This window comes from Tetrao urogallus (assembly GCF_951394365.1).
Source record: "Tetrao urogallus genome assembly, chromosome: Z".
NCBI classification, from domain to species: domain Eukaryota; kingdom Metazoa; phylum Chordata; class Aves; order Galliformes; family Phasianidae; genus Tetrao; species Tetrao urogallus.
In genome coordinates, this window is record NC_136816.1 from 64,587,407 (window position 1) to 64,615,192 (window position 27,786).

At 38.1% G+C, this 27,786-nt stretch overlaps 1 protein-coding gene across 1 annotated transcript; it reads left to right on the forward strand.

Moving 5' to 3' along the window:
* Positions 1 to 5,536: 5,536 nt before the first annotated feature.
* On the forward strand, positions 5,537 to 26,594 carry PRLR (prolactin receptor; the record flags this gene model as incomplete). Its single annotated transcript, XM_079548827.1, has 12 exons — positions 5,537 to 5,606; positions 6,680 to 6,812; positions 8,871 to 9,040; positions 13,750 to 13,913; positions 15,432 to 15,573; positions 17,034 to 17,166; positions 18,885 to 19,054; positions 20,310 to 20,479; positions 22,011 to 22,152; positions 22,957 to 23,056; positions 24,867 to 24,936; positions 25,569 to 26,594. 12 exons carry the CDS (start codon positions 5,537 to 5,539, stop codon positions 26,592 to 26,594), a joined length of 2,490 nt encoding a protein of 829 aa, XP_079404953.1.
* Positions 26,595 to 27,786: the final 1,192 nt, after the last annotated feature.

Here is a 27,786-nt window from a genome sequence, read left to right on the forward strand (position 1 = left end):
TTTTGCTCCTTGTGTTTTAAGAATTAAATCATGAATACTCCCAGTAACACACTTATCATTGAATTATTCTGTTTTCTTGCAGATAATCAAGTGATCTGATGTTCATGAATGAGAAGAACAAAATTTTTATTTGCACACATGAATCCTTTCGGTAGGAAACTAGACTTTATATTTTATGACTGTGCTATTTATAAATTTTAAACTATCATAGTAGGATTATTATTGGGAAGTAGGGCTTAGTAGTTATTTGAGGTGAACTTTGGGGGGTTGGTCTCAATGATCTCTAGAGGTCCCTTCCAACCCCTACAATTCTGTGATTCTGTAATTCAAGAGCAATTATCAAGTTCTAATTTAAATTCGAATTTTCAGTCTTTAGAATTTTCCTCTTTACAACTTATGTTTCCCTTGTCTGTAAAGGAATACTATATGAATAAAAGTCATGAGATTATGGCTAAACATGCAGACCACCGTAGAGGAAAACGACATCTTCAGGAGCCCTTCAGGAGGTGGAGGAAAATTGTCATTATTAGTTAAATCAAGGTTTACCATAGTGGTTTTGGTGATATTCAGAAGCAAAAAAAAAAAGAAAAAAAAAGAAAAAAAAAAAGCTTTCGATGCATTTCTAGTAAGAGTTTTAGCAAAGTCCTTTTTCTCTTCCATCCTCATTTCCAGTCTGCTAAGGACAGGTGATGAGGTGATGATAGTTTCTTGCAGTTTTCTTGACCTACTTTGTCAGTTTAGATGTTGAGAGTTTTAAAAGGAACTCCAAGCTCAATTCTGTAAAATCAGTAGGCATAAGTTAGGTTTGGTGCTTAAATGCTTCGAGAGATAGTTCAGTATCTGAAACATTTTCAAGAATATGGGCTTTTGTGATTTTTACTTTTTTTAATGCAAGTCTTGTAGACTGAGTTCATCTCTATCTGTGAGAGAAGTTGCTCCATTCATCATCACATATTGACTGCTGATAAGAAAAAGGATTACAAAGGGCCATTAGTATGAGATTTGTTTGAGAGGAACATAGGAATAAATATACTACAAACTCAAATGTAGGCTTTTCAGATAAAATCTTAAAGAACTTAGAGGTGTCTCCTGATAAAACAGCACAGAAATATGAAGTGCTTAATTATAAGAAATCAGTTTGATGTCTAACTTGGCATTGCCGACAGAAAGTATCCTTGCAAAGCTAGCATGTACAAACCTACATGCTAAAAGTATCTACCTGGAATTATTCAGCAGAAATGCAGTTCAGAGGCATGTCTGAACTACCTGCCTTCTACACAGCTCACATGCCTCCATGAAGGTTGCCGAGGGACCTGTATGTTGGAGGCTTCCAGCTAGGTGTCATGTAGAAGGGGAAAGCAGAGCTCAGAACACACTGCACATCTACACTTTTAATTTGCAGTATAATCCCAAACCACCACTTGTCATTCAGAAACACATCTACTGATAGCTGTGCCTAAGTCATGGTTAGGGACGTATGTCATCCATGTTGACGTGAGGATCAGCATGGGACGGCGCAGTCATACAACACCTACTGTGTAGATGAATGTATGCCCAGTAGGATTCTAGATGGTACAGCAAAGATTTATTCTCTTATTTATTTATGTTTGGTTTCATACAGGTGTAGTTCAGCCTTTCATGGTAATTTACTGTGGTGTTCTGAGATTCTTTAAATTGCCTTCCCCCAGGCCTCAGAGACAAATCTTATTTAGTGTTGAAAATAGTAGGAATGTGAGTCTTGTTTGCTACAGATTGCTGAAACACTTTAGGCTTTAGACTCCTCTGGTAACAAAGCTTGTAATGGACAGAATGTCACTGGGAGTGGATGCTGTACAGTTGTTGCCTATTCCTGCAAGCCCGAAAATATCACAGATAGGAAATCTTTCAATCTGTGCTAAACTGGACAAAGAGTTCTCTGCCAATCTCAAGAAATGTATGTATCAGCATAGGTGAGAAAGAGATGCAAGGAATGTAAAAGCTGTAAATAAAGTAGGACATTCTTCTCTGCTTCATAGCATATTTCTGTTTAACTTTCAGCTTCATCTAGCAGCACTGTAAGCAGTTTTCAACTCTACAATTTCATATTTTTATTAATTACACAATAATTATTGTATAGTAAAATGTAGCACTGCCCACTTCTGTGCATTCTAAAACCCTGGTACCAAATTCTGTCTGCATCCAGATGCACAGTTTTCTGGGGTGTGATGCACAGCTGTTGAGAACAGTGTAACTCCATGCTAAAAGGGAGAAATTCAACTACAATGCCAGAATGTAATAATTTTGTTCAAATTAAATCAGAAGCTTCAAGAAGGAGGCATATGATTCTTTAATTATCAGTTACTGTACCCTTGGTTTCGCATGACATTCTGAGAAATCAGTGTGTACTGAATCCCTTATAAAAGAATGTATTCAGTTCTAAAAGTGAGGCATTCCCCACAGCATGTTCATTAACCATATTTATTCTTCTTGGAAATGATTTTCAAGGGAGATATAGGGAAGGTACACTTTTGATACAGTTATGACAAAGTGGACGTTATTTTTCTATTAAAGCAAGTATTTTTAAAAAACAAGAGTTCTCTTCAGAAGCCCTACAAATGATATCTGAATCAAAAATACCAAATACCAAGCAACCATGGAAACGCAGGCTCCAGAACAAATGGAATATGGTTAATATGCCTGGAGCCTCCTGGCCACTTCTCTGCTGCTGCTGACATTCCTTCACAAAGCAATGCAAATATCAGAATGATGCTTTTCTTAGATGCTTTTAAACACATATTTAAGAGCAGATTACTGGATGTTGTGATTATTCTTTAACAGAAAATATTTTGAATGCATTTGGAAGCATTACATTCCATATGTAAAATAGGCTATCCAGCCATCTTATGCTCATGGACAGTTTTCTAACTGTTAATAATTCAAGATATTTAAATGGCATTGAAACACCAACCAGAAAAACAGACACTGGATCATAAAGACCACTTTCCAGCTATAATGAACATCCATGTCATATATATTTCATAATAGATCAGACTCTCTGGGAAAGCTAGACGGGAATTTTTGTTTTGTAAGCCTATTCCAGCAGCTCATTTTTTTGAGGATGGTTTTTTTTTGTTGTTGTTTGTTTTTTTGAATTAATTCTTTTCTTTTGAATTAATTACAGCCATTCATTCTTGTTTCAACATTTGGTAAAATTTATACATTCTTTTTTCCCTCTCTTTTGATGATAATCTGCTGGTATGTTTATAGAGGACAGTCAAATCCTTCCATGGAATAAAAAGCCAATTCCTTAACTCTCCTTCATGCCTCTCATGAGGCAGCCTTTGTGTTCCCTGTTTGTGTTAGCAGCTGTTTTCTAAATCTGTTCTAAACATATTAACCTGTTTACTTCTGTAGATTATCCACCTTCTGTAGGAAGAGGGAACAAGGCTGTTTTCAGCATGCAGATGACCAGAATTTTATGTGGATTTTTTTTATGACCCAGATACTACATGTGTGGCAATAATAAGTGCATATCCCCCCTTCTCATATCTCTACTGTTCTTTTTCATACCCACATCACAGAGGTGATTTGTGATCATTTAATTTTTAAATAATGAATGATCCCAAGAAAAAATACTTGCTTATAAATGCACTAATTAAATCCTATCGCTATTAATTTTATTCTTTGGGTCTTTGGTTTCCAAAATGATCCTATTTTACTTCTAGAGTGCTCTCATTCAATTGATAATGCTTCTCTGTTTCTTTGCACAGAGAAGACGTGTCTCTTATTCTGTAATAAAAGAGAAAAATATATGTTGTCAGTACCCCATTGGCAACTACAGTGTGAATCTCAAACTGAAAGTTCTTGTTTTGCAAGTGTTCACCTGTGTTTTATAATAATAAAACAACTCTGTTATTGTATGTACGTGAAATTGTTACTGTATACAGTTCATTATTTCACATTTACTTGGGAAAAATGTGCCTCAGTGCTCAAAATGGTCTATACGCTGCTTTACGTAACACCATGTTTACAGCTCATTTCTGAAACTGAATACTAGCAGTTGTGCCTTGTAGGTTTCTTATGGTCATAAAATTTGCATGTGTTTACACAAAACCAGAGTTTATACTAAAGAGTTCTGCCCTGCACTGGCTGTGTATACTCAGATCGCTGTGAGTGGGTTTAAAACAAACACAGATGCAACTGTGCAGAGCATTGCTCAGATGCGTGCATAAGCGTGCCTAGATATTCAGAAGTGCTTTGTCTTCAGTGAATATGTTTTCGTATCAATGAAATTAACTGATACTTCGTTTCCCTTTGTACTTGAAAAAGATTCATGTTTTGACAGGTTATAGTTTCTCGATACAGAAAATGAATTGCTTAATGAAAATAGAGTCATCTGATAAACCACAAAGAATTTTTCCTTTGCAAAGAGACATCTTGTTCTCACGCTGTGCTACACTGAACGGTTTTGAGCACAAAATATCTCTCAGATGAACGTGTTAGGAGTGGAAAGTTGATGTAAGGAGTTACCCCTTCAGATAATTAATTTCCGAGAGTAAGGCTGCCTACCAACTCCACTCACCATCTCCAAGCAGAAAAGTGTATCGGTGGGGAAAGGAAGAGGTTTGCTTCGATTCATTCTGCCCTTTCTTCAGCCTAAGCAGACTGAGGAGCAGCTCGGGCTCCCGGTCGCCCTGAGCTATACCCTGAGTGCTGAGGACACCTAGCGGTGTCAGCCTCCGCAGGCACCGGGCTCCGCAGCCTCCGGCCTCGCTGCACGGCGCCTGAGTTCTGCACTGCCTTTACAGGCTGAAGAAAGAGGCGCGATAATCGCTCTTTGTCTGGTATTTTCACCTGATAAGTTAATTGTCAAGATATCTACTTTTTCCGTGGTTTTCTTCTCTCTTTTTGCCTTTTCCATTTTCCTGCAGAATTAAATGCGGTAAAAACAAGGAGTTGAACACACAGAATCGTTCTTCAGGCTGAATGGTCTGAATTCGACATTGAATGGACTGCCCAGGGAGGTGGTGGAGTCACCGAGCCTGGGGGTGTTCAAGGAAAGGCTGGATGTTGTGTTGAGGGACATGGTTTAGTGGGAGCTATTGGGAATAGGTGAACGGTTGGATTGGATGATCTTTTAGGTCTTTTCAACCTTGGTGATTCTATGATTCTATTTTTTGTTATTACGAGACTGACCTCTCAGGTAAATTAACATCAGACATTAGAGCTTTAAGAAAGCTCTAAAGCTTCTGTGTTCCAAGATGCCAAATAAACGTGGAAGATAAGTTAATGCACTAGAAACCTAATCCCAGCACTGTTATCTGCTCAAAGGCTTGCAGAAAGATCTGTTTACTACTCTCCAACTCAGGTTTTCTTCCCCTGAAGTGAAAATGTACTTGTGCCACACCTGTTTGAGTAATAACAAGAATCAATTAGCTGCAATTCAAAAAGGACTTTGATCAAAATGGATATATATTACATGTTAACACTTTTATTTACTTTTGCATGATTGCATGTTTTTCAGTGAGTCCTTGATGTGATGGGAGACGTGGAAATCATGAAACAGAATTTGATATCGTCTGTTCAGATTATATTGTTACTTCCTCTGACTACAGTGAGTCTGACAAGTAAGTACAAAATTTCCAAGAACACTTGTTTTCCTTGAAACACTTCTTTCAGAAAAGTCGGAGGCTTTACTTGATCTATCCTGACCATCACTGGAACCTGTGCATATTTGAACTGCTTTCTTTCAAAGTTTTGTGTGGAGGTCTTGAAAATGGCTTGAATCCTCTTTTCTTTTTGGAGTATTAATTTAATGATAATATGGTGGTGATAATGGAAGGTATTTGCTCTCTCCCCACCCCCACTGCATCCTTATCACCTTTTTGGGAATTAGCATCACATGAGTAGTAACACTGTTAAAGATATGGTATGGAACTTTGATGAAGTAAGAGTAAACTTAGGTTGAAAAGCCACATGCTCTTCCTGTGAAAAAGTATGTAAATTTATGGTCTATTTTCTTGTTGGAAGTTAATGACAAGTAATTTTAACAGGAAGTATTCTAAAATGTATTAGTATTATTATGGGTCGTTCATAAAATTAGCGAACAAGTTCAGGTTGCAGGACAAAAAATATTACATCCACCTCATTGATTCCTTCTTTTTATAATCTGTCTTATCTGTAATTTCCTCTGATACATTTAGAGATGTGTAAACAATGAAATTTTGAATCAATCACAAAGCTACAAAGCTGATGGAAAAGTTTAATTCTAAGATGACCTGAAGATAAAGATTTTTGATGTGTTAGGAAATATAAACAGTAAATCATGCATTTGATTCCATGCTTTTTAATTTATTCTGAAGGTTACTGAACACTTCTGAAATTTAGGTAAAAATGAAATTTTCATTTGAAAAAGAGAAGTAAATATATACTAGCAGCTGTTTTAGAAATTTGAGATAAAATATATGTAGTTTTCTGAATGTCTTGACCTTTTTTCCAGGAAGATGTATTTGCGAAATTCATTCCTTAGTTTCAAATGATTTTATTCTCCTCAAGCATTTCATGTTGAATTTGCCATTCAGTAACAACTATAACAACAACAAAAAAAAAAAAAAAAGAAAGAAAGAAAGAAAGAAAGAAAAAAAAAAAAACAACACTGTCCAGCCCTAATATAACTAGTTGGATTTCTGCACTTCCCTAGGTCAATCATTCCCTGGAAAACCTAAGATAATAAGATGTCGTTCTCTAGAAAAGGAAACCTTTTCTTGTTGGTGGAAGCCTGGTTCAGATGGAGGACTTCCTACCAATTACACCCTGTTCTACAGCAAGGACAGGTAAAAAGCGGTGAATAAGTAAGTTATCAAGTGATGATTATGTCAGAATGAGGGATGATAACATTCATTTATGAAAACTATTTTTTATGAATACATGAAACTTCAGATAGCCAACAAGGACTATTAATAGGTTTCCCTTGGTAGAAAAAAAACATCACTGTTAGCAGAACCAAACCTTCATCCTGCCCCTAATGAAACTCAGATGAGCTGAAATTTGGGGAAAGATGTAATTTGTCCTTCTTATCAGGTGGCACACAGCTTTAATTTGAACAGCGTGCTTCTCTGAGGCGGGGAGCATAAGGGTACCATGAGGGCTGGGGTCTGTGGGAACTTCTCTGGGGCAGGCAAAGCAAAATCATCAGCCAGGGCCCTTCCTGCCTACTGAAGGGAAGCAGGGTAGGAAGTGGGGCAACCTCAGCCCCAGGCATGGGGCACAATCCTGGGGATGGGGACAGCCCAAAGTTGTGTTGGGCAAGGATGTCACCCATGGTCAAAGCCAGCTCAGTGGGGCCCATGGTCAGGCTGCAGGGAGCTGGAGATGGGCCCTGCTGCTGTGGGCTGAAATGGAGTCTTGGCCAAAGGTAGAGTGGGGGAGGCTGGGCAATTACAATAAGGGCTGGTGGTGCCCTAAGGGCACCAAGGAGCTAACACACATCTGGAGAAAGTCTATTTTAGAGACTTCCCTATTTGAATTCATAGTCAAGCTGGTGGCTCACAAAATGGGGTAAAATCAGATGTGGGTACTGCATCTCAAAACTGGTTTGGTAAATCTGTGGCACCCTCATAGTGTTTAAGAATAGAATGCATATGCTTAGTGACTTTGCTTAACCTTGCTTCTTAATATAAAAGCCCTTCCTTCCTTTAAAAAGAGGTCTCGTAATATGTACAAGTAAGCAGGGAAGCTGAGATTGAATTTCATTGAATAAATCCAGTGAGGTTCAAAATAGATACGGTAAAGCCTCAGACATCCCTGCTTAAATTAAACCAACTCCAGATCACTTGTATTAATTGATAAGGGTACACCTTTTAATGAAGTTACCACAATCAAAAATGAGCTGAGAGAGATGACATTTTCCTTATCTGCAATGAGCATATCTTCTTTCATTTTATGAAAGTCCAGGTGTTTTGATCTTGATCAGAATAGAACTTCTTATGAGCATTTTACATCATACCAGTCACAGCCCAGAAGAGTGCTGCCTGGAGATGGATATAGATGCTTATCATTTTTATTAAATCTGATGAAACATAGGTGTTGCTAAGCACTTCAGATCTAGGCCAGAGTTACCTTTCTTAACTTGTTGTCTCTGGTGCAGTCCTCTTACATCTTTGCTTTGTGAACTGGTACAAAGCTGCATAGACACTGAAAGATCTTGTTACAACTGGTGTATAGATCATTACAATGAAGTGAATAAAATGTGTCCTTTAGCCATCTGAGGTGATGCTTTGTGCTTCTGCAGTTCTTCACACCTAGAAAAAGTCCCAGTTCAGCTTTAAGGAGTACAAAACACACCTCTAAAAAAAAGCTGAAGACTCCTAAGGCAGAAGACAGTATGTAAGAGGCATGGCCATGTTCACATTCAAAAGCAGATAAATGAACACATTACTGAAAGCAAAATAAGTAATAAAACACCCTTCTGCCATAGAACCTATCAGGTTATTTTCCAGTAAAAATATGTAAAGAAGACATTTAGCAATTTTCCTTCATTAGGTAAAATGGTTAATATCTGCCTTTTAACTTGCTTCTAAATGTTTTTTAAATTACTGTGTATTGTCTCTGGAAATTTCTTTTTCCATTCTTTTGGCAACACATTCTTGTGTATAAATAAGCAGATAAAAACTTTCGTCTTGAACAACTGCATAAAAATAGCTTTATGAGTCAATGGAGCATTTATGGTAATAGCATTTGACATTCACTGAAATGTTTCCCAGAGATGGGGTTATATATAGGCTTAAAGTTTAACATTTTAAAGGTCTGTGCTGAACTTAGGCCATTACTAGAAAATTATCTACTTTGATTCATTTCCTAAACTTTGAACTTTTTAAATCATTTTATTTCAGTGAAGAAAAAATCTATGAATGTCCAGACTACAGAACATCAGGTCCCAATTCCTGCTACTTCAATAGAAACCACACTAATTCATGGACAACATATAATATCACTGTAACAGCAACGAATGAGATTGGAAGTAACAGCTCGGATCCTCAGTATGTGGATGTGACTTCCATAGGTAAAAAAGAAAGAATGAAATGCAGAAAACACAAAAATAAAAAAAAGCAACCTAGTTTGAGACATATCTGTTTTTTAATCCAAGAACAAGTAGTGGTGAAAGATTTCTTTCCTCATAGTACGAAACTTGCTAATGGAGGAGTGTTTATCTGCCGATGATCTCAAGTGAAGTAGGTACCTCTAATGTATGTGCAAACCGCATTTTACTTACAAATCATGTAAAAGCATATTCTAGCACTACCTTAATTGTGGCTGAAAATTTGCTCCAGTTTCTAGTTACTTCCAGTATTTCAGTTAGAGTCAGCTGAGTCTAAACAGTTTTGTAGGCTCCTAGCACTACGGATTATCAAACTTTCAAATTAGGTCAAATTGTCAGAAGTGTTCCAGATTAGGTTTTCCCAATGTAAACATCTTTCTGGTTGTTGGCATTGCAGTCTTGGATGGGTAAAAATATGCCTAAGAACCTCACATTTTTTGTTTGTTTTGTGCAGTATTTCATATTCTTAAGTCCATTCTGTTTTCTGCATACAACATTCTACAGTGTACACAGTCTTTTTGGCCACACTTTCATTTTACAAGAGTGGCTAAATGAAATAATTATTTCTGTTTCCTTAGCATAACAAATTCAGAGTTAAGTCTAAGATTTGCTGATCCTGTCTTAGATTAGTAGCCAGTTAACACTGTTAGAGAGAAAAGGCAAAAAAAGTCTGTTGTACTGTAACTTCACAGAGGGACTGAATGATCTGAAATTAATATAATGAATTACAAAACAGAAAACAGAGAGACAACAGAATGGTTGAGGTGGTGCTGTGGTTTAACCCAGCAGGCAGCTAAGCACTGCACAACCATTTGCTCATTTCCCTCTCCCTGTCGATAGGTGTTGTGGTCAACGTGGCAGATCACTGAGCACCACACAGGCATTTGCTCACTCCCCACCTTTCCAGGGGGATGGAGGAGAGAAGCAAAAGGAAAAAAAAACAACAACAACAAAGCTTGTGGATTGAGATAGAAACTATTTACTAATAGAAAAGGAAAATAGTTACAACTGTATGTGTGTATATATATATGAATGTGTAGAACAAGTGAGGCACAAGGAATTGCTTGACACTTCCCACTGCCCAACTGGACCCAAGTTGTGCAAGAGAACCAGAAGAACTCCCACCCCCTCCAAAACCCCTTCCACTTGAAGTTTCATACCATTTCACGTAGTATAAAATATCCCTTTGCCAGTGTAAGTCAGCTGTCCTGATCCTGTCTCAGCTCCTATGAAGAAAACAATTCTATTCCAGCTGAAATTATAACAGTAGGAAAGAGAACTGGAAAAATAACATGAAGTAGAACTTGTGGGTTGACATCAAAAACGATTTGCTAAGATGGGAAAGGAAGAGGAAAGGAAAACAATATTAATGATAATTGTGTATATTTAGAAATAAATTGTGCACAACACAGTTGCTCACTACCTGCTGACCAATGCCCAAACAGTTCTGTAGCAGCAGCTGACTTGCTGACCAGATCCCTCAGTTTTATATTTTTTTTTCACATGATATCTTGTGGAATATCCCTTTTGATATTGACACAGAGCAAGTGTTCTGGTTCTTTCCTACTAGCTCCCTGTGCGCCACCCTAATCCACTTCACTGACAGGACAGTACAAGAAGTTAAAATGTCCTTGACTCTGTGCAGCATTGCTCAGCAACTGCTGAACTACTGCAATATTAATGACATTGTTTTTCTCCTAAAGCCAAAACACAGTATCATACCAGACGCTATGAGTTAAGATCAATTTTTTCTCAGCTAAAACCAGAACAAGTAAGAAGGGAATTCTGGGTATATCTGGTCCAACCTGTGCTCAAGCAGGGGCACCCAGAGCAAGTTGCCAAAACCATGTCCAGAAAGCGTTTCAAGATCTTCAAGGAGGAGATTCCAATACCTCTCTGGGCAGTGTGCTATCACCTGTACAGTACAGAACTGCTTCCTGGTGTTCAGACATCCAGTCTGTGCCTTTTGCCTCTTGTTCTGGCACTGGGCACTCCTGAAGGCAGCCTGGCTTCATCCTGTCTGTAGACTTCCTTGATGTACTCAAGCACATTGATGAAATTTCTCACTCAGCCTGTAGTCTGAACAGTTCCAGCTTTGAGCCTGTTCTCACAGGAGAAGGCTTTCATTGTTTTGGTGGCCCTTTCTCTGAATTCTTTCCAGCATGTCAATGTCTCTCTTGTACTTGGTGGGCCTAAAACTGGATGTAGTACTTCAGGTGCAGCTTTTCCAGTGCTGAGCAGAGGAGAAGTATCATGTCTCTTGACCTGCTGGCAATTCTTTATCTAATGTAGCCAAGAATACTTCTAGCCTTCTTAGCAGCAAGGAGATGTTGCTGACTCTTCCTCAACTTCGTGTCCACTAGAACTTCTAGGTTGTTTTCTACAAAATTACTTTCCAGTTTGGTGGCCCTACTATGTACTGGAATACTGGATCCTCCTGGTCTGTAGGACTTTGTACTCCTGCTCATTGACTAACGAGATATTTGCCAGCTTGTGTCTCCAGCTTGTTGAAGTACCTCTGGATATTTGGTGAGTCTCTACCCCACGTTTTGTGTCATTTGCAAATCTAATGAGGGTGAGCTCTACACCATCATCCAGATCATTAACAAAGATATTAAACAGAACTGGACCCAGTATTGGCCCTGGAGTACTCTGCTTGTTATTAGTCTCCATATTCGCTTTGCACCAATGATCTCTACTGCCTGGCCTGGCTGTTTAGCCAGTTTTCAATCCACCTCACTGTCTGCTCCTCCAGCCCATACCTTAATAGCTTATCTAAGATGATCTCCTGGGAATCAGTGTAAAAGATCTTACTGAAGTCAAGGAGGACAGTATCTACTGTTTTCCCCTCATCTGTCAGGTTGGTCATTTAATTACAGAAGCTCAGCAGACTAGTGAAGTATAAGTTTTCCTTGTTGAATCCACCCTCGCCGCCTCTGATTTTCTTCTCCTTCAAGTACCTGGAAATGTTTTGCAGAATTAGCTATTCCATTACCTTCCCAGGGATCAAAATGAAGCTGACCAGCCTTTAGTTCTCTGGGTCCTCTTCCTTGCCCTTTTATAGAAGAGTGATACTTTATTTCCTGCAGGCTTCAAGCACTTATTTCGGTTGCCAATAATTTTGCCAAAAATTATTGAGATGCCTTATAATTACATCTGCCACCTCCCTCAGCACTCAGATACATCACATCAGAGCTTATGACCTTACAAATATCCAGTTTGCTCAGTTGTTCCCTGACCTGATCCTCTTCCACTGAGGGCACAGCCTCCTTGCTTCAGCAACATCTACCTGGGAACTTAGATTCCCAAAGGCCAGACTTTCTGGTGAAGACTGAGACAAAGAAAGCATTCAGTACCTCAGCATTTTCACTGTCCTGTTCAACCAGGTCTCCCATTTCATTTAGCAGGGGGACCACATTTTCTGTAACGTTCCTTTTGTCACTCGTGTAATTGTAGAAGCCCTTGTTGTCTTTGACACTTCTGGCCAGATTCAATTTCACTTGGGCTTTAGCTTTCTTAATTCCATTCCTGGATGCTCTGTCTGTATCTCTGTGTTCTTCCCAGGTTACCCATCCTTGCTTACACCGTCTGTAGTTTTACTTTTTCTGTTCGAGTTTGGTCAGGAGATCCTTCTTCATCCATGCAGGCCTCCTGGAAATTTGCCCAACTTCCTCTTTTGCATTGCTTTTGAGCTTGGAGGAAGCAATCTTTGAATAATAGTCAGCTTTCTTTGGCCACTCTTCCTTTCAAAGCCTTATTCCAAAGAGCTCTACCAAGCAGATTTTTGAAAAGCTCAAAGTCTGCTTTTCTGAAGCCCATGGTTGTAAGGTTTGCTTTTCATCCTTCTTTTTGCCATAAAGGTTTTGAACTCCACGATTTCATGGCTACTGCAGCCAAAGCTGTCTGTGAGTTTCATACTCCCAATAAACTTTTCCTTGTTGGTAAGAATGTGGTCCAGCATAGCACTTCTTCTTGTCGGTTACTCCGTCACTTGGAGGAAGAAGTTATCATCACATTCCAGGAACCTCTAGGTTGCTCGTGTCCTGCTGTGTTGTCCCTCCAAGAGATACGTATTGGTTAAAGTCCCACATGACAAGAGCTTGTGAACATGAGGCCGCTTCTGTGTAGAGAGCCTCATCTGCACAGTCTCTGTGGTCAGAGGGCCTGTAGCAGACTTTCACTATAAGGTTACCTTCACTATAAGGTCAACTCACTTAGCCATGTATTTCCATAAACTCTCAGTCATCTCCTCATCCATCCCTAGGCAGAGCCAGTCATGGTAGCTATCCCATTACTTCTCTGTAACAATCCCATTACTTCTCTGTGATCCCAATGAGAATATAGCCATATGCAGGTGTCGTATACATGTTTATTTCCTATACTGTGTGCATTAGTGTATAGGCATCTAGCAGAGGCACCCCTAGTATGCTGTCTTCTTAACTTGCTCTCTGCTAACCTGTATGTGCTGGAGGTGAACCTGATTAATCTCCTATTTATTAATTTTGTGATCCCTATTACATCACTCCATGCCCTTTGTTCAGCAACCCTGTCTGACATTGCTATGAAAAAGAAAAAAAACCCAAACCAACAAAGGAGGAATCTTTTCAGAGAAAAATTAATAATTGAAACATTGAATACATGAATCATTAATGGCAAACTTTTCATTTGTACAGTTCAGCCAGGTTCTCCTGTGAATCTCACATTAGAAACACAAAGATCTGCTAATATAATGTACCTTTGGGCAAAATGGTCTCCACCTCTATTAGCTGATGCCAGCTCTAATCATTTATATCACTATGAGCTACGACTAAAACCTGAGGAAAAGGAAGAGTGGGAGGTAAGACAAAAATATATACATAAATGCTTTTCAGTGAGTTCTACTGTCAGAATTTAACTGGTATTATAAAAATCTTAGTTTCCATAAGGATAGTAGAATTACTATAATGAAATATTGTTATATAAAGGAAAATTCTGTCATCGTTTGTAGAGAGTGAAGGTAATGTTATTTGCGTAACTATCTTAAGGATGTTAATAATAAAATGAAAAGTAAATAAATCTAGTTAGCCTACTGGTTGAATATGTAATTTTGATTTTCATCAATATATCTACTGCTGAGTATCACAGTAAGACTCTTGTCAGTTTGCAAAGTTTAAGCAAAATCGTCAGTTTGGTGATTCATTAAAATATTATTAATGAGAAATCAGTTAGCTATGCAATCAAAAGTCAGTATCAGCAATACAGAAGCTAAATCACAATACTAGGCACTCAAAAGACACCTACAAATTTCTAAATGCATATTTACAACTAATCACAGAAATATGCTTTATGCGGAGATTCCCCTCTGACAGACAGGGAGATACAAGCACATCCAAGTCTCCGCAAGTGCAAAGTCCCATATTCATACCCACTTCTTCAGGGGACATGGATGCCGTGACTTAACACAAACCCACTCTCTATCCTAGAGTACACTAAACTGTACTCCAATAAGAGAGTATCCCATGAGATCATTCACGTGCATCTGGGTTTGGGTCCCTGCCTGTGGCAGCCTGCACTGCTTGGAATGCACAACATCAGGGAGGGACACCACTCTGTCTAGTTTAAGTAGAAGTCACAATGCTAACAGAGCAGCTTCTGATAGCATCAAACTGAAACTGCAGCTACTGTGGTTTCCTGTCTTCCCTCAGCGCTACAAATGGCTGTGCTTCTTAAATTCCGCTTTTTAAGGTGACTCTTTCAAAAGTCTCTCAGTAACTCCCTAGTTATTCTTAATTGGGCTTTGAGTCACCATCCCCCTCAACATGATTTGCTGGGACAGTCTTCCTCTCCCTGAAAGTTTGGGGTGTTCTACTCACACCATTTATATTGCTGTTCTCAGCTGTTGCCATTTTGTTAGGAGTAGGCCACAGTATTCCCACAGCTGGGATACCAGGATAAAAAGTTACATTCAGATGACCTCAGTGCTACCTTAATAGCTTTTAGTTGGAAGAAGCTACTGGCCTAGAGGGAATTCTAAAGAGCAACTGAAAAGGCCTAAATAAGACGTTTTAATAGTGAGCTTTTAAAACTAGCCTTTAAGAAGTGTTAACTGTCTGGGAGTTGGACAGCCGATGGCGTTCCTTGCATTGTGGATCTGAGGGAGTACTAACTTGCTAGGAGGTCTGCAGTTCTCAAGAATCATGATCTTAGTGTCACTGAAGAGCTTTCCTGTTCATTTGGTTGCTAGCTTCACTTCTTTGTAATTATCTTCCTAGCAAATATGTGACTGAAAATTTTGCCTTTCAGAAGTCAGTGACATAAGCATACTTCTTGATGATTTATTTGTTAAAATGCCCTAATTCCTTGTTGTTTTTTCCAGACAGTACCTGTTGGAGTACAGACACAGTGCAAAATAAATAGGTTAAGTGCTGGCATGAGGTATGTTGTTCAGGTCCGTTGTATGTTAGACCCTGGAGAATGGAGTGAATGGAGCTCTGAAAGACGCATTCTGATCTCTGGTGGTAGGTGGATAATTGCTGTTCTGTTAGCTGTCTTTAAAATACAAGTAGTTCAGTGTCGCAAAAGGTACCTAAATGCTAGCCCTGAAAACCTGCTTCCTCACACAGATGCCTTCATAGTGCTGGAGGAACAACTTAGTGCATCTTAGCATATTTTTGTGTCACTACATATTTGGTCTTGCTGATCCACTCAGCATCTTGCAAAACTCTCTATGACAAACAGTGTGGAGTTTAGTAGGAAGTCACTTCTGATACAGGTGTGCTTACATAAATTTTTGGTCATGTCCTGCCACTTAAAAGTTGTGGTGACTTCACCTGTAACTGAAGATACCAGGTAGTAGTACTTCTGTAAGAGTCATTCATTTGTTCGCTAACAACTGGACTGAAATTATTGCCCTGCCTAACAGACCATGACATAGCAGCTACCATCAATTATCTGTAATTATCTGTAATTATCTGTATTCTGTTGGAACGTTAAATGTTCCAACAGAATGAGCCAAGTTGCCTCAAATCTTCTTCTACCGCTAACTGTATTATTCATTATTTGACATGGAGTTTGCTGAAGTGCCCTTAATAGAAGATATTTTTAAAATGTCCCACTTTCAGATCTACCCTAGGCAATTATAGATTTAGAAAATCAATGGCCTTACTCTAAATAATAGAGAATATATATTTTGATATAATAAGACCATATTTGCCATGGATACATAATTGCAAATGTTTCAAGAACATTAGAGTTTTTATTAGCATCAAACTATTCAAAATTTAAGCATCTTCTCAGCCCTATTTTTTGCCCAAATGATTTTCTTGAGACTATAGTAACATCATCAGAAATCCACATAATTGTAAATTGCTTGGCAGGAATCAGGCAATTAGAAGGAGTACTGAGCATAACGTCATTGTAGGAAGAAAAACAAGAATTACTTCTTTGTGTCTTTTGAGTCATCTCAGCATAGGCACTTCAAAAGAGAATTACTGGCAGCTACATAAACGCAGGCAAACAAACTCTTTTTTTTTGTCCTGAGCCAAAACAAGTGACTCAGTAGTTTTTTCTGGAATAATTAGCATTTTAAAACACATTTTTTGAAGAAAAAATGCTTATCTAGATGATAGATTGAGTAAATAATTTTATAAAACCTGTTGTGATGGTATTGAGAATCCTTTACCAGATTTGGGGTGCAGAGGAGAGCCACAGCCAGAGAAATAAATGTCGTTCCTCATTGTATCTTCAGTGGGGAAGGGTTTTGAATCTAGGTTGAAGTTGCAGGCTGCTGCCCTAGCCACTGAACACCATTTCTTTCTTGTGCTAATAATGAAGCAAAATATTTTCCTGCCTTGTAAGGAAAAAAATGTGTATATATATATATTATTTTCTAGTGCTCCTTTTGATTATGTTTTATAAGCTTTGGAGTTGACTTAATGCATTAAATGCACTAATTATTTCATTCATGTATCCATTGCAGGACAGTCACCTCCTGAAAAGCCTACAATAACCAAATGCCGCTCCCCAGAAAAGGAAACGTTTACCTGTTGGTGGAAACCTGGTTTCGATGGAGGGCATCCTACTAACTACACTTTACTTTACAGCAAAGAGGGGTAAGATGCTGTATATAATTATTCACTATTTTGTGAGAAAATCAAGCTTAACTGGTTTTTGCATTTAAGAGATATGGTTTTCTTTGGCTTTTGTGCAAGTGGCATATTCTGGAATAGTACTAGCAACAACATATTTAAGGTTGAAAGAGGATCTCTTTATAGTGTTGGCTTTTTCAGAATGCTGTGAATTGTAATGGCATAGATAAACTGCCTTGAAAGTTGCAGTGGTGCAGGAACTGCATATCAGTGTTTGCAAAACAAAGGCACAGCTGTGTAACACCCTGACCTCATAGCTCCAGGAAAAAAGTGTTCAAAAATGACCAGAGTTGGCTGCTTCAGGGCTAACTAAAGGTTTAAGTGTGTTACTGAGGGCACTATCCAAATGTCTCTTCAACACTGACAGGCATGGGGCATCAAGCACTTCTCCAGGAAACCTGTTCCAGGGTTTGACCATTCTCACAGTAAAGAATTTTTCCTAATGTACAGTCTGAATCGCCCCTGTTGAGAACCGTAACATCCCTTTTATATTGTGGAGCACACAGCAGCACACAAATCTTGTTGAGGCTACATCAACACCATATATAGCAGAGAATCACCTCTTCTGATCACTGGCTGTGCTGTGCGCACAAGGCAGTTTGCCCTCTTGGCTGCCTGGGCGCACTGCTGGCTCATGCTGAGCTGCTGTCTCCAGCACCTGTAGATCCCTTCCTGCTGAGTTGCTCTCCAGCCACTCATCTCCAATCCAATGTGCCTGTGTCCAGCATTGCTCTCTCCCTGATGCAACACCAGGCATTTGTCTGTGTTAAACTTCATGCCTCTGCTGACTGCTGAATAATGCTCCAGTCTAACTAGATCACTCTGCAAGGCTTCTCATCCCTCCAGGTAGTCAGCAGCTCCCAGTTAAGTGTCACTGGTGAACATGATGAGGATGCATTCCACTCCTGCATTCTAGAACATTGATAAAAATAACGAACAGAAATGAACCTGGAATAAAGCCTTGGGAAACACTACTAGTAGCGAACTGGCAGCAGGGTAGCCCCATCCCCTACAATCCTTCAAGCTCTGCCATTGAGCTATTTGAGTAATTGTTGCTTATCTCACAGTTGAACATTTTATTCAGAAAAATCTTGTGAAGCAGTATCAGAGGCATTTCTTTTATACTATCAATTCTCCAAGCATCCTGGAAAAAAGTGCTATGTGTTCTCCATGAACTTTCTTTCCGATTACTACCTTCTTTGGGAAGCTTGGGAATGGATTTTGAGGACAAGTACAAATTATATGTTTTTGAGGAACAGGTGGTAAATGACACAAATTCTGAAAGCTTTTGATGTGGGCAGAATTAATTTCAATGTGAAATGAACATTGGAAATTTTCTGTTTTTAACAGGTGGGTTAGAAGACTTTGGCAATAGCTTAATGGCTCTCAGAAACTTTTGAGGGCCACGTAGTAGACAAGGGCATTCAGAAAAGCAACAGTTGCACTCTACTACTGCATGCTCAAGAAGCCTGCACTTTCCAGGCTTTGTAGTCTTAGTTTTGGGGTAGAGGAGCTGGGTTCTTTAGTTGCCTTTTAGTGTGAAAGCAGTATTATGATTTCCTTCACATTATCAGGCATATAGAATCAAATCCAGCCCTGTATAGTGTTACTACAAATGCAACTACTTGTAAACAAAGTCATGTGTTTTAGTCTGTGTAATCACTGTGATTCTTTCATTTCAGAGAAGAACAAGTTTATGAATGTCCAGATTACAGAACTGCAGGCCCCAATTCTTGCTACTTTGATAAAAAACACACTTCTTTCTGGACCATATACAATATTACTGTCAAGGCAACTAATGAAATGGGAAGTAACAGCTCTGATCCTCATTATGTGGATGTGACCTACATAGGTAAGAGACAGTGTTTTCTGTAGAACCAAATAATTCAGGGTCATCAGTTTCAATACAGTATTTTTTATTCCAGCTCTTCTCATAGACTGCAGTAAAATACATGTAAAAATACATAAGAACAGATACCATCTTGTCTGTTGTAGTAGTAAATCAGAATTCATCCTCCTAGCATTTGAAGGCCAAAAGTGCTGAAAGCTTTAAAACTACATTCAGATAATCATTTATTGGATCCACATATTTCCTCCAGTCAAGGCAAAAGAAACACCATCTTGCTAAAATCCTTTTCTAAAAACTGCATTCAAATTGACCTTTTAGCTAATAATACCTAAATTTTACTACATGAAAGTTGTTTTCAGAGATTTAATTTTTCCAGGAGAAGCTAAATCAGTGTTTTTATAGCAATGTACTGATAATCTCTCAGACTTTTTCTACAGAATGACTGTGGACAAATATTTAGGTTATTTTCTAAGGGAAAGAACATTACTGCAAATAATGATTTTTCTATCAAGGTTGAGGCTGCTGAGAACCTGATAACTGAAAAAGGGCTTGTGGGAAAAAAAAAAGAAAAAAGAAAAAAGAAAAAAAAAAAACCAAAGTGTTATATTTTACCTCTATGCCCTGACTTCTTGGTAAACTTTGCATCAGAAAGTGGTAAAACGTATGCATTATATGCAGGAGCTCTACCTGCGAACTGGGGTAGCTGCAGGCCTGGCTGGCAGAAACCTACATTCCATTTTATTTTTGAAGCGTATACAGGACTTCAGTATTTCTGTTTAAGTATCCATCCCTGTGCACATCAGGATAATGCTGCTGTATTTTCTCAGTGTTAAAGATTGAAGGGGACCAGCTTTGTAATTTAAATCTGTGTTTTCAGCATCTCTAATGGTATACACCAATTTTGATAAGATTATGATACAAAACAACATTTATAACGCACCATTAAAGATGTTAACTTTCTCTTAACTTTGAAATACAGTGTGGAGAACAGCAACCATAAATGATGAAAAAATATGGTTTAGGTGATAAATGATTCAGGCAAATTTCAATATGAACTCCATTTATTTAGTGTTCTTCAGTGTCAACAAATTTATAAATCCTTGTTTATCAGGAAATTTTTGCTTCCCGTATTCAAGCAGTTCCAAGTTACTAGACACTATGGAGGTGGCAATTTGCCCCGCATACCACTTCATATATTTTCCTAAGATGCAAAGAAAAACCATTCATACTTTTACTATCAGTTCTCTTATTTTAACAGTACAGCCAGATCCTCCTGCAAATGTTACTCTAGAATTAAAAGAGCCATTAAGTAGAAAACCATATGTGGTATTGACATGGTCTCCACCCCCACTGGCTGATGTCAGATCTGGATGGCTTACCCTCGACTATGAATTGCGACTGAAGCCTGAAGGAGGAGAGGAATGGGAGGTAAGAATCTTGCAAGTTTTTACTTACAGTTTTTCTTGATCAGTTAGAGTTAGTTATATCCCATGCCTGACTATAGTGAAGCAGGCACATGGAATAATTCATCCTTTTTCAAAAGTAGTGCTTGTTTGTTCCTCGTATTCCTATTGCAAAGACTAGTATCTCAGATGCTGCTGTGTGATAGCAAGTGATGAAGTACTTATTTTCAGTTGTGGCCATTATATATGAATCACATTGGCACAGTAGTTTAAATTGTTAGGTCTCATTCTGACAGGTTTATTTTTTCTGGTAATTTGTTCTCAACCACAAATACTTCTTACATGACAGAAAGCTCAATGACATTATGTAAAATCATGTACATTTGTGCAAATAACCATTAGGTAATGGTTGTAATAGTTGTTATGGTCACATAATAATTATTCTCTATACTCAGGATCTGCAACTCATACAAGTAGGGACAAATGGTAGGCTCCAGCTATTGGTATTTGGCTGTATTGCCTTTTTGTCTGCTGCAAATCTAAACTACCCAGCCATCTCTGTACTGACTCCTGCCTTCCCTCTGCCACTGTACTTCCCAAATCCTTGGCCACTATAGAATCCACTCTTTACTACCCTGCTCCACATTCCTTATTTCTTATGCAGCTTCTTCCCCAGTTGTTCTTTCTTGCCTCCTTCAGTTCTTGCTGTGGTGCGTCCCAGCATTGCCACATTTCATTTCTACTTCTCATATGCGCATGATGTGTCTTTATAGCAGTTTAATTTGCACACTACAGCAGAGACAGATATCATCACTGCTGCATTATGTTAGAAAGTTGAACTACAGAAATAAAATAAATGTAACATTACTTCAATGCCCTGTGTAATAATTATTAGGAAGATACCCAGTTTTATGCGGGTCACACTGAAAGTAATGCTTCTATTTATTTCCATGGAAATTAAAACAGATAGAGAGATCACAATAACACTATTTGATGGAACAAATTCTCAGAGGAAAAAAGTTTTTCCAGCATAGTCACCACCATTATCTGTAAATTTTCACCAGCAATGAACAAGAGCCTGCATGCTTGTAAAAAGTCTGTACCAGTGGAGATGACCCACTGTCACCACTCACACACCACTCACACCACTCACTGCCTCAGTCTGCTCACAACCACTGTTTGATCTCTATAAACATTCAGCAAGCATCAGTGAATGTCAGTAAGTGATATTTTTTCCACATGGAGGAATTCAGTGACACACCGTTGCTTCACATGCACTTGATGTCAGACTCCATTCTGTCAGACTGCTCCTGTGCTGCCATCTGTTGCACAGAAACAAAATGTGATGGGATATTGGTGGTAAGATTCCACCCCTACTAACATTCCACCAACATCCACCTCTGACGTCATGGTCCAACATCATAAAATAGGAAGCATTACTTTCAGAACAGCCCTGATATGTTCCCAACTTGATTATCAGGACTAAACTAGCTATGATTTTCTTTGAAAAATATCTAATTTTTATATGGATTTTATGATTTTTAATTCATTTTCAGACTGTTTTTGTTGGACAGCAAACACAACATAAATTGTTTAGTTTAAATCCAGGAAAGTACATTGTACAGATTCACTGCAAACCAGACCACCAAGGATCATGGAGTGAATGGAGCTCAGAGAAGTACATTCAAATTCCCACTGGTGAGTGGGCCATGTTCCCTTTCAATAACTGTTATTTCATGGAAGTTCATGTAATACTTCTGTAGGTTGTCTGTAGCACCCATACAGACTCACAGCCCACTGATTCCTAGGACAGTAGGAATATCATTGCTAAGGTAACTGAATTCTCAGCTTCCCTGCACCACAGGGGACAGTTAGCTGTACCCTTCATTAATCTTGGAAGTTAAACAGATAAATCAATTTTCTTACAAACTTAAAGCACATCCTTTCTGTTTATTGCCTTATTCATATTTGTTTTCATGATGGTAGTTTTTAATAAAAAGAGTGATAATAACCTAATTAAAAGTGCTAGGTAGAAAACAAAGTGACTTCCTGCAGTCAGTAACAGCTCTTCCTAATGCTTTATTTGGAAAAAATTCAGAATAAACATCTCAGTGTAAAAAGTGTCACATTAAGTAGAAATCTTTAAAAATATTTAACTGTAGACCATTCTACCCGAAATCTAATTATGTCTGTATTTGATAATGAAATTACTAATGTTAGTCTAAGTAGACTTGAACCCTGTGAAAAATATTTCCATCTTAATGCATTTTTCTAATTTTTTCACAGGAGTTTATTTCCTGCACAATGCTATTAATAAGAAGTATATTAATTACCAGATGTTGCAGTGATTATTGAGATATGTCTGTGCTACTAGAGGCCTCTAGATTCAATACCAACTTTGGAAGATTTAACCACTTTTTTCAAATAAAAAAATTTGATACTTTTTGTGCATTCTGACTGTATTTCCTAATGCATCCTTAAATAATTCCCTTTGTTTCCTAGACTACAGAGTAAAAGATATGATTGTGTGGATCATCTTGGGTGTCTTGTCATCTCTCATATGTTTAATCATGAGCTGGACAATGATTTTAAAAGGATACAGGTAAGTCAGAAATTTCATAATTTTGTGTAGCTGTAAACTCATAAAACTTTTCCAAAAATAAGCTATTAACGTTTGATTTACTTTCATATCGATTTTAGCCTTCTTAGTAAGAGAGATACATAGCATAAATTACAGATTTATTACTTTGTATTTGCAACTGGTAGAGAAGTATTTCTGTTCTTTAGGTCTCAGTCTTCTTGGTCTTTTTGGTAAAGACTACTGGTATTAAATCTGACCATCCCAGTTAATCACTAAGTACTTAGCAGATAACACTTGAAGTATTCCTGCTTGTATTGAAGATGCACATTGTAGGTTTGGCCTAATTGCCTAGTAGAAATTAGGTTATATTATGAATTCAGTCTTTCTGCCTACATGTCTGTCAATTCCCCAAATTTATTAAACCGTACTGTAATTCCATCTAACTCCAGAAGGGAAAGGTGTCACAATGTTTATATCTTTCATACAAGTCCACCAAAAATAATGTCTGAGTAATGCAAAGAGAAAGAAACTGCTTTAGTATGATTAGTAGGAATCAGATGACAATCAGGTATGTACATAGAGACCCACTGGTCTTCCTGGACTGTGCCCAACTGATTTACTCAGTGATGAAGTTACTGATGAAGTGACAGTGATAAAGGTGCATGTTCTATTGCGAAATTTGCTGAGGAAAGTTACGGTGCATGTTCTATTGCGAAATTTGCTGAGGATGCATTCCACTGACGTAAATGAACAGGACTGGCCTTAGATTCGAGCCCTGGGGAACGTTGCTAGTAACCAGCCACCAGCCAGGTGCAGACTTATTCCCTGCAACCCTTGGAACTCTACAATTGAGTCAGTTCATCACCCACTGGGGTATGAGCCTGTTTGTCTCACAGTTGGACCATCTGTCCAGAAGGATGCTATGAGGGACAATATGAAAAGCCTTACTGAAATCTGGAAATACTACATTTCCTGCCTATATTTAATCCGCCAAGCAAGTGACTTTATCAGAGAAGGAGGTCAAATTACTAAGATAGGACTTTTCCTTCACCCCATCAGTCCCTCCAGTGTTGAGCTAATAGAACTATTCCTTTACAATTTCAGTGATGGAAAGTCACTGCTCCCCTAATCATGGTCCTCTATCTCTGAGGTCTGAGCAGACCAAGCTCTGTTGCTTGGACTGAGGCAAAAAATGCATTAAATATTTCCACTTCTTCCTCCTCCTTACTTGCTTGGTGACTAACCACTACAGATACTAGTCCAATGTTTTCCTTTGGCTTCCTCTTGCTGCTTAAGGTCTTTTTTGTCTGGCACCCCACTGGCTCATGTGAATGCAAGCTGTGGCTTTTCTTAGTTTCTCTCCAGACATTATCTTGCTTCCAGAGATCATATACTTTCTTTTTCTACCCTGTTCAGCCAGGCTGGTCTTCTGCCCCAGTTGCTTGACTAGCAACACAATGAGATTGCCTTCTCCGTGGCTTTTAGAAGTTGGTTGTTGAAAAGTGACCAGTTCTGTGTCTATCTATCTATATCTATCTATATCTATCTTTATCTATAGACTCCTGGGCTACACTGCTGACTAGCTCCCTGAGAACCTTAAGATTTGCTTTTTTCAAGTCCAGGATGGCAACTCTCCTAAACTTTTTTCTTTAGTCATAGTTTTCTTTTAGTTGTCTCCCCAGGGCCCTGAATTCTCTTCTGATAGACTTCAGGCTTCCTATTGCTGTGTCATTGGTACATACATGAAAGAGAAGGAGTGGGTAGGAGGGGGCCTATACTTTTATCTTCTGCATTTGTACAGTTTGTGTTTTGCTTTTTTTTGTTTTTCTAGGATGATAACTTTTATCCTACCACCAGTTCCAGGACCAAAGATAAAAGGTATAGATACACATCTGTTAGAGGTGAGTTCCATTGATAACAGCAAAAGAATTTGCCGTTACTTACTTTTCCAGATTCTGTAACAGTAAAAATAATTACCATAATTACATATAAAACAGATTTAACTTAATCAATGTTAAAAATAAGCAAAACTTTCAGGCTGATCATAAGGCAGGTTATGTAGGAGATATGGTTTTGCTTGGCACTAGAAGTAGTACAACATTTGATGACAGGGTGTGTAACTGCAGTTTCTTCCTGAGGCACCACAAGATCTTAATTCCTACATGACCTAAGTAGATCTTATGGAAGTCATTCTCCACAGTCTCTTGCCATGTTGAGGAGACAAGGGCATAGCTTATCTGTCATTCTCCTCCATTTCCTCCTTTCCAAACCTTTGAAGCCCTTATTTGCAGAAGTTCCTCAGTCCTTCCATTTTAGGAACATAAAGTCTGGGATTGTCTCCCTCCAGAGAGAACTCAAGGGAAGTTCTTTTGTTCTTTCAGTATTTTCTGCAGTTGTGTAAATTCCTTTTAGGTCTAGAGTTATAAAAAGTGTTTGCATACTAAATATGTAAACTGTTTATAATTGCACTAGTCAAATAATCCCTACTGTTAGTAGTGAAGAAATAACATTGTCTTATCTGGTATGCCCTTAGACAGGGAAATCTGAAGAACTGTTGAGTGCACTTGGTTGCCATGGTTTCCCTCCAACATCAGACTGCGAGGAACTACTGATTGAGTATCTAGAAGTAGAGGACAGCGAGGATCATCAGCTTATGCCAAGTCATGACAATGGTCGTCCCAGTAAAAATGCAAAAATTACACCCAAGGAAACAGATAGAGACTCAGGACGAGGGAGCTGTGATAGCCCTTCTCTGCTTTCTGAAAAGTGCAGGGAGACCTGCGCCCTTCCATCAGCACTTCAAACACAAGATGTAAGAGATGTTCAAGAAAAGAAAGCAGGGAAAAGAAGCTGGGAAAGTCACTGTGTAGGCTCAGAACGAAAAGCACTCCTTATTAACAATGAGAGTGCAAAATCATCCAGATGGCCTGCAGTTCAGTTACCTAACAATCAGCCTCCTGTTTTTGCATATCACAGCATTCTAGAAGCTAACAAGATAACACTGACTACCACAAATATGAATGTTGCAACAGTTTTGGTGGAAAATGAAGAAAAGCATCAGTCACTATATACTATCTCTGAAACCATCCCTGGAGGCATGGAAAAGCAAGAAGAGATGGAAAATTTGCTTTCCAAAACTGAGCAAACCACAGTGCGGGTCAAACAAAACAGATCCAATGAAAAGTCACCATTTTTGGGTGCTGCATTCATGGATTACGTAGAAGTTCACAAAGTCAGACAGAATGAGGAACCATCAGTATTACTGAAACATAAAGAAAACAGTGGAAAGATTAAAAAATACACTATTTCAGGAGCCAGCAAAGAATACACAAAGGTCTCAACAGTCATGAACCATAGTATTCTAGTATTTATGCCAGATTCACGAGTTCGGCATGCACCTACGGCCCAAGAACCTGCAGAAGAAACGCCTCAGAACCTTCAGCAAGGTCAAGTGGAAAGAAACACGAGCTACAGTCTGACAGCTCCACGTGACTGCAAAAGAGAAACTAGTGAATCAGACTACATGGACCCATCCTCATTTATGCCCCCCTTTAAATAACTAAAAGTGTGATCACTCTTAATCAGGTAATGCTACAGAATGAATCAAATACAATCAGTATAGTAATGCTATGGCTTAAGATTATGCTACTACATCACAACTGTAGCTTGTACCTTTTCCTAGCTGAGAAGTCTGTGATCTACATTTGATTTTGTTAATAGTTATGTACAGTTAAAAAAAAAAAAAAAAAAAAAAAAAAAGAGACCACATAGCACAGAGTTCCTTTTAAAAGTAGCCTTCTACATGTATTATATAAAGAATAGAATAAACTGTGGGTTGACATAACAATCATAGAAGTAAATCTTGGATCACTGACACATGATTCTTACAGAAGGAAATGTGGAAATGGTACTCTGTGCCATGAAAAATACATTATGAATTAATTATTCAGTTCTGCAATTCTTCTGTAATTTGATTAAACCTAAGGGAATTTGCAGATTCAACAAAGACTGAGATTGTTTTGGCCTGGTGCACCATAATTGTCTGAGCAGTTTCTAAATCAGATATATCATTACGCAGTAACACTGATATACAATGTATTTTTTTTCTGAATGTATTGTGACACTAGATTATGTTTTCTTTATATTCTTTCTCAATTCTTAAGAAAAATGAAGCTCTTATGTATGAAACAATCATATATGAAAGAATATATTTAACTAATAGCATTAAAATAACAAACTCTTCACAAAATGACAGAAAACTTTGCATCCTATTCCAATCAAATCGAACTTGAAAAAACACAAAAACAGGGCACTATTTGATACACTGCCTTACTGTACATATGACACAATTCTACTTTAGTACAATCCCATACATTTAACAATGTATTTTTAAAGGATATTTTTCTATTACCAAGAAAAAAAAAAGCAAAATAAAATATTTTTTAATTTCCCAATGTTATTTTGCTAATTAGTAGCTGAAACAGAGGTAACAAGTAAAGCTGCCATTTCTATACAAAGCATAAAATTAAACTTTATACTAATTAAGAATATGAAGTAATTTTTAAACTATATTTCTAATATATTGCTGATGTATTAGTATTTGAATTGTAAATTATTTATTTCAGATGTTTTTTACCAGCTGTTATTATAAAATTAAAATAGAATCTAGGTTTTGAGAGTAAAGCTTCTTTCCCACTTAGTCTGTACTCTTGTCAATCATGATCATCTGCATCCTTAGCAATTGTGTACAT